The 5,190-nt window shown below is 34.1% G+C and overlaps 1 protein-coding gene across 1 annotated transcript; it reads right to left on the bottom strand.

The window, feature by feature from the left end:
• Positions 1-2,836: 2,836 nt before the first annotated feature.
• Positions 2,837-4,570, bottom strand: LOC121241122 (UDP-glycosyltransferase 92A1-like). Its single transcript, XM_041138742.1, has one exon. The coding sequence runs from the start codon at positions 4,531-4,533 to the stop codon at positions 3,031-3,033; it is 1,503 nt and encodes a 500-aa protein (XP_040994676.1). The 5' UTR covers positions 4,534-4,570; the 3' UTR covers positions 2,837-3,030.
• Positions 4,571-5,190: the final 620 nt, after the last annotated feature.

Raw genomic sequence — 5,190 nt, 5'->3', positions numbered from 1 at the left:
GAGTGCAGTGTAGATGTATTCAGCCGGTTGACTGTATTTTGAAATTTAATATAGATGGTGCAACTTCAAGGATCAGCTAAGAGCAGGTATGGGAGCAATTCTAAGAGACTGCAAATGTGAGGTTATTATGACAGCCAGTAAGAAGGAAAATGAAGTGAATGATGCTATTGACATTGAACTTTTGGCAATATTTAGAGGCCTGCAACTTTGTCATCATCAAGGAATCTAAGATTTTATTCTAGAAATTGATTCTTTGTTGATGGTTAATGCTATAAAAGTTGCAGGGTGCTCTATGTCTCTCCTAGGAAACCTCGTAATGGAGATTAAGGATCTAATGAAGATGTTTCACAGCTGCACTATCCAACATACCATTCGTGAGGGCAATGAGACTGCCCATAAATTAGCAAAATTTGTTTGGAATGTAGATGATATTTGTGTGTGGTGGGGATCTTTTCCAGAATGTAATGCACAAGTCATCTGGTCTTGAAAACATTTGTAATGTTTGGTGTGAAATGAATGTGTTTTGGCTATCAAGAAATAATATATATATATATATATATGCCTATATAGAGAAATTCTTTAATCGTTCAAAAATTTTATAAAAGTAAATCCATAAAATAATATGTCTTGACTTAATAAGTTAGATTATAAAGTTACTTTTATTATAAAGTAGATCTAATATATCATATAAAATTATGTCAATTTGTGAGTTTATTTTTTTGAAATCTTGTTATAATTGAGCACTTCTCATGCATATACATACAGAGTAATACTACCAAGTCCAATACATATAAGACTTTGCACAAGTTTTTAATAAAAAACAAAATAGGCCCACCATAAACAGAAAAAGTAAATTTTTTACACCAGGTAGTCCATTTTTTTAAGGAAGAACTACCCAAAATTTGTACATTTTAAATTTATATATATCATTATTGATATGTGTATATATGTGTCTGCATGTGAATCTCAATAATAGAGTATGTATGCATATGTATATATGTGTGTCTGTAAGACCTTGAAAAGCAATTTGTGCTAACCAAGTAGATCTCAACCTTGTTATTCCTTTTTTTTAATATTGTTTTTTTAGAAAAATATTTTAGACATAAAGGAATTATACAAAAGTAAATTTACAAACTGATGTGATACATCAAATTATAAAATTACTTTTATTAAAAAGTAGAATTAACGGATTTTATAAAATTATATCAATTTATAAATTTATTTTTATATAATTTTGTTACGTACATAGCATTTTTTTTTTTAACATGTTTTTGTTTTGGCTATAGCTTTCATGAGTTAGTTCTCTTCACACCTACTTGATCGCGGATCTATTTTCTTCGCATGAATTTTCCTCTAACTACTCTAGCTTTCCATCCCATTTCCTTCGTCACCAACACAGTTTTTACAGCCATGGCCATCTCTTACCTCGTAGCTCTTGATCTTCCCTCTCCACCCAAACTCCCATCTTTATAACCTTCTCCTCCAGCAACTAGATTTGGATAAACTGCCTGGATTTCGGTGGCCATCCCATCATTGGCATACTGTGACTATAGCATTCATATTATTACCAAATTTCATTTTTTCTATTTCACGTACTGATTTTAACAAAATATCATATATCAATTTATTTATTTTTTATTCATATAATTTAAATATATTTTTTTTATTCTTTTTAAATATTTCCTTTCTACCAATAAATTTGTAATATCCATATATTTTTTATATTTGCAATATATTATTATATACAATGTAATATAATTCAATCTTATACACAAGAAATAAAAATATATAAGCCAAATAAAAATTAAAAATATTAAAAAATGAAAAAATTGGATAAATAATATTTCCAAGATATTTTTTAGAAAAAAATAAAATAAAAATGTTTTAAAGGATGATCAATAAAAAGAATTTGTATTGAAATGTAAAAGTAAAAGGAAATGAAAGAATAAATGAAACATAAATAATTTAAAATTTGTTTGAAGAATGAACAATACCCGCTACATGTAGTGGGTTAGTGTAGCTATTTATATTTTACATGTTCTTTTACATAATTAGATGAAACTCATTTTATGAATAATTCTTCAAATAATTTACATGTTTTGTATTATAAATAATCATTGAGAATGCTCGCTTTGAGCACGAAATTCACCCATCATTGATCATGGGTTAAAAATGTAGAAACAAAATTGTTGCTCTAAATTTCCACTCCGGATTATGGATGGAGATCTCAGTCTTTCGACGGTGAAACATAGATAAACATATAAAATGTGCCTCATTGTATTTACTGGATGCTAATGTTGTTCGCGAAACTCACTTGGACAAGTATAAATGTTGTGGAGTTCATTATAAATTAATAATTTAAATAAAAAAATTATTTGAAATATGAAACAATAGATAGTGTGATAAAAAAAATAAAATAAAATTTCAGAAAAAAAAAAAAACCCATTTTCCTGCAATAAATTAAAGGAGAAGATAATTAAATAGCCTCCGAGAGTGTATATTGATTGTTTTTTGTATGTGATTTTCGTGGAATTTCTTCTCGCATGCATTAAAAAAAAAAAAAGGCTTAAATAATATTTGGGAAATGATAATGCAACAGAGTATGGCTATTGCGAGTACAAGTGGCCAAGATTTAGTTGAGCATTTCATATTGAGTTGAGATGAGATAAAAATTAAAAATTAAAAATTAAATAAAATATTATTAAAATATTAATTTTTAATATTATCATTATTTTAAAAATTGAAAAAGTTAAATTATTTATTATATTTTATATGAAAATTTAAAAAATTATAATAATAAAATAAGATGAGATAAGATTAAATAATTGAGACACTTCACTGACCAAATTAGAGTTAATTAAGATATAAACCCAATTAAATTCTTTGAGGCGCACCTTCGAAGAGTTGCAATGTTGCATTTTATTTTACTGCCTTAAACGATAAAGCCGAAAGAAATATAGTTTGAAATTAAATCGCTCGATCATCCATTCCCAGGTTCTTAAACCCCTTGATTTTATTGTATATCTGAAACTAATCATCGTTGAGGCTCTTCAAATGTTTGGTCCCCTCTGTCTCGTCACTCATCAACTCTGCAGCGCTCAAGAAGTCATCCATGGCTTTGACAGACGACCCTTTATAACCATCCTCATCTTTCAGGGCATCAAAAAGAATTTCTCTGGCCTCAAGAGCTTTCCTTCTCATTGTTTTCCCAGCTTTCTCGGTCTCATTCATCACCAACTCAATCTTTGCAGCTATGTCTTCATGCTTAACCTCGCAGGTCTTCCCCCTTGCCACCTCCACACAAACCCCAACTTGCTCTACCATTTGCTTAGCAGTGTAGAACTGTTCTGTTGCCATTGGCCACCCAATCAAAGGCTTGCCGTGGATAAGGCATTCCAGCACTGAATTCCATCCGCATTGACTTAAGAAGGCGGAAGTTGCTTCATGGGATAGGATTTCTTTCTGGGGTGCCCATTTATCCAGAATCAGCCCTCTCTTTTGATCTCTAATCTTCTGTGCAAATCCCTCTGGCAACCATTCCTTGAAGTTGAATTCTGAATTTATGTCATACTCCATAGGTGGTCGGACAACCCAAATGAAATTCTTGCCACTAACATCCAATCCCATAGCTAGTTGCATCATCTGGGAAATAGACATCGTATTCTGCGACCCAAAGGATATGTATAACACAGACTTGGGAGGTTTCGAATCAAGCCAACTTGTGATAAACTCTGGAGAGTTTTGAGAGTCTTTCGCAACTCGCCTTTCGCCTGATGGAGGTAGAAGAAGTGGCCCCACTGCCCAAATCGGCTTGTTGAACCTTCGCCTGAAGTAGTCCAGTCCAATAGTGTCAAGTCCCTCCACCGTATTAACCAACATTCCATCGGAATTCAGACACTGAGGAATCAGTTTTGTCATGTACCGTGAAAAAGCATCGTTACCATCAGCCGCCTTAAGACTTTGTGAGAGCTGTGATATGTGAATAGTAGATGCTTCAGGAAAATCAGGTAATGTGAATTCCTCAGATTCCGCTTTCCTCTGCGGAAAGTTCAGACAAATGGAGAAATAACAAGCCATGCCAAAGGCTCCAACCACGGAAAACATGGTGTGGAACATGCCAAACTCGTGGGCAATATCGGCGCACCACCCAAAATACAAGTCGGAGATAAAACAATGTGGTGGAGGACAACCATTTTCTTCGTGGAAAATGTTGTGGATGAGTTTTCTTATAATGGGTTTAAAGGAATCAGAAGCTTCGAAAAGACTGAGGATAAGATGGTAAGGAAGAGAGTTGGTGTTCTCTGCATCTGCAGGGAGGCCATGGTCGGTGGGGTTGAAAGGGATTTCAACAAGGCGCATATAAGGGTTTGGAGGGAGCTTGGCACTGATTTTCTTGATGTTGAGAGGGGTGTTGATAAAGGTTATGGTGCAACCCTTTTTCTCCACGAGTCGAAGGGCTAAAGCCAAGAAAGGGATTATATGGCCTTCTGCCATGAATGGGAACAGGATGAAGTGTTCTTTTGTCTCTGACATTGTGCTGTCTGTGTTTGAATGCCAAGAATCAGAAGCTGATGCGTTCTTCTCAACCAAGAGTGTGATCTATTAATAGGAAGGGGAAGAGCTAGCAATTGAGTGGGTCGTTGGGGAACCCGAAAACACTATTACTATCTTAGTTAGGTGGATGAAATCTAGATAGTAGCCCATGCCCGCGATTGGAATGAAAATCAAACTTTTAAAACCTATGGGTTTAAATGCGAGAGGGTGGAACAGGGGGAAGAACCGGGTAGAGTGCAGAGTATGACTTTGTAGGGTGGCTTGGCTTCCATTTGTAGCTAGGAAGACAAGTAGAGCTATTCCTTTCCTTTATAGCTAGGAATGCGCAAAAATGCGGTGGCTTTCAAGCCAAAATATTATTGTTTCGTTTAGACAGCGAGTTGATATCACGTTTGATGCTGCAGTGAGACAACATGGTAGTACATCAGCAGCAGTTTGCAGATCAAATAATGGAGAAGTTCAATTTATAGTGACAAGGTTTGTATGGAGTACAGATTGAAATCAGAGTGAAGCAATGGCAGCCTACGTAGGAGCTCAAGAAGCATTCACAAGAAATATCAGAAAAGTGATCATAGAAGGAGATTCGCTGAATGCATCAACAAAATTAATCATCCACAAAAATCAAACATTGGGTAT

The sequence above is a fragment of the Juglans microcarpa x Juglans regia genome, chromosome 7S (assembly GCF_004785595.1).
Source record: "Juglans microcarpa x Juglans regia isolate MS1-56 chromosome 7S, Jm3101_v1.0, whole genome shotgun sequence".
NCBI lineage: Eukaryota > Viridiplantae > Streptophyta > Magnoliopsida > Fagales > Juglandaceae > Juglans > Juglans microcarpa x Juglans regia.
The sequence above is the reverse complement of the archived record's forward strand: the minus strand, read 5'-3'. Positions and strand labels throughout refer to the sequence as shown.

What these genes read in the sequence shown, in the direction of transcription:
- LOC121241122 (XM_041138742.1), bottom strand. Translation starts at nt 4,533, where the DNA reads ATGTCAGAGACAAAAGAACACTTCATCCTGTTCCCATTCATGGCAGAA.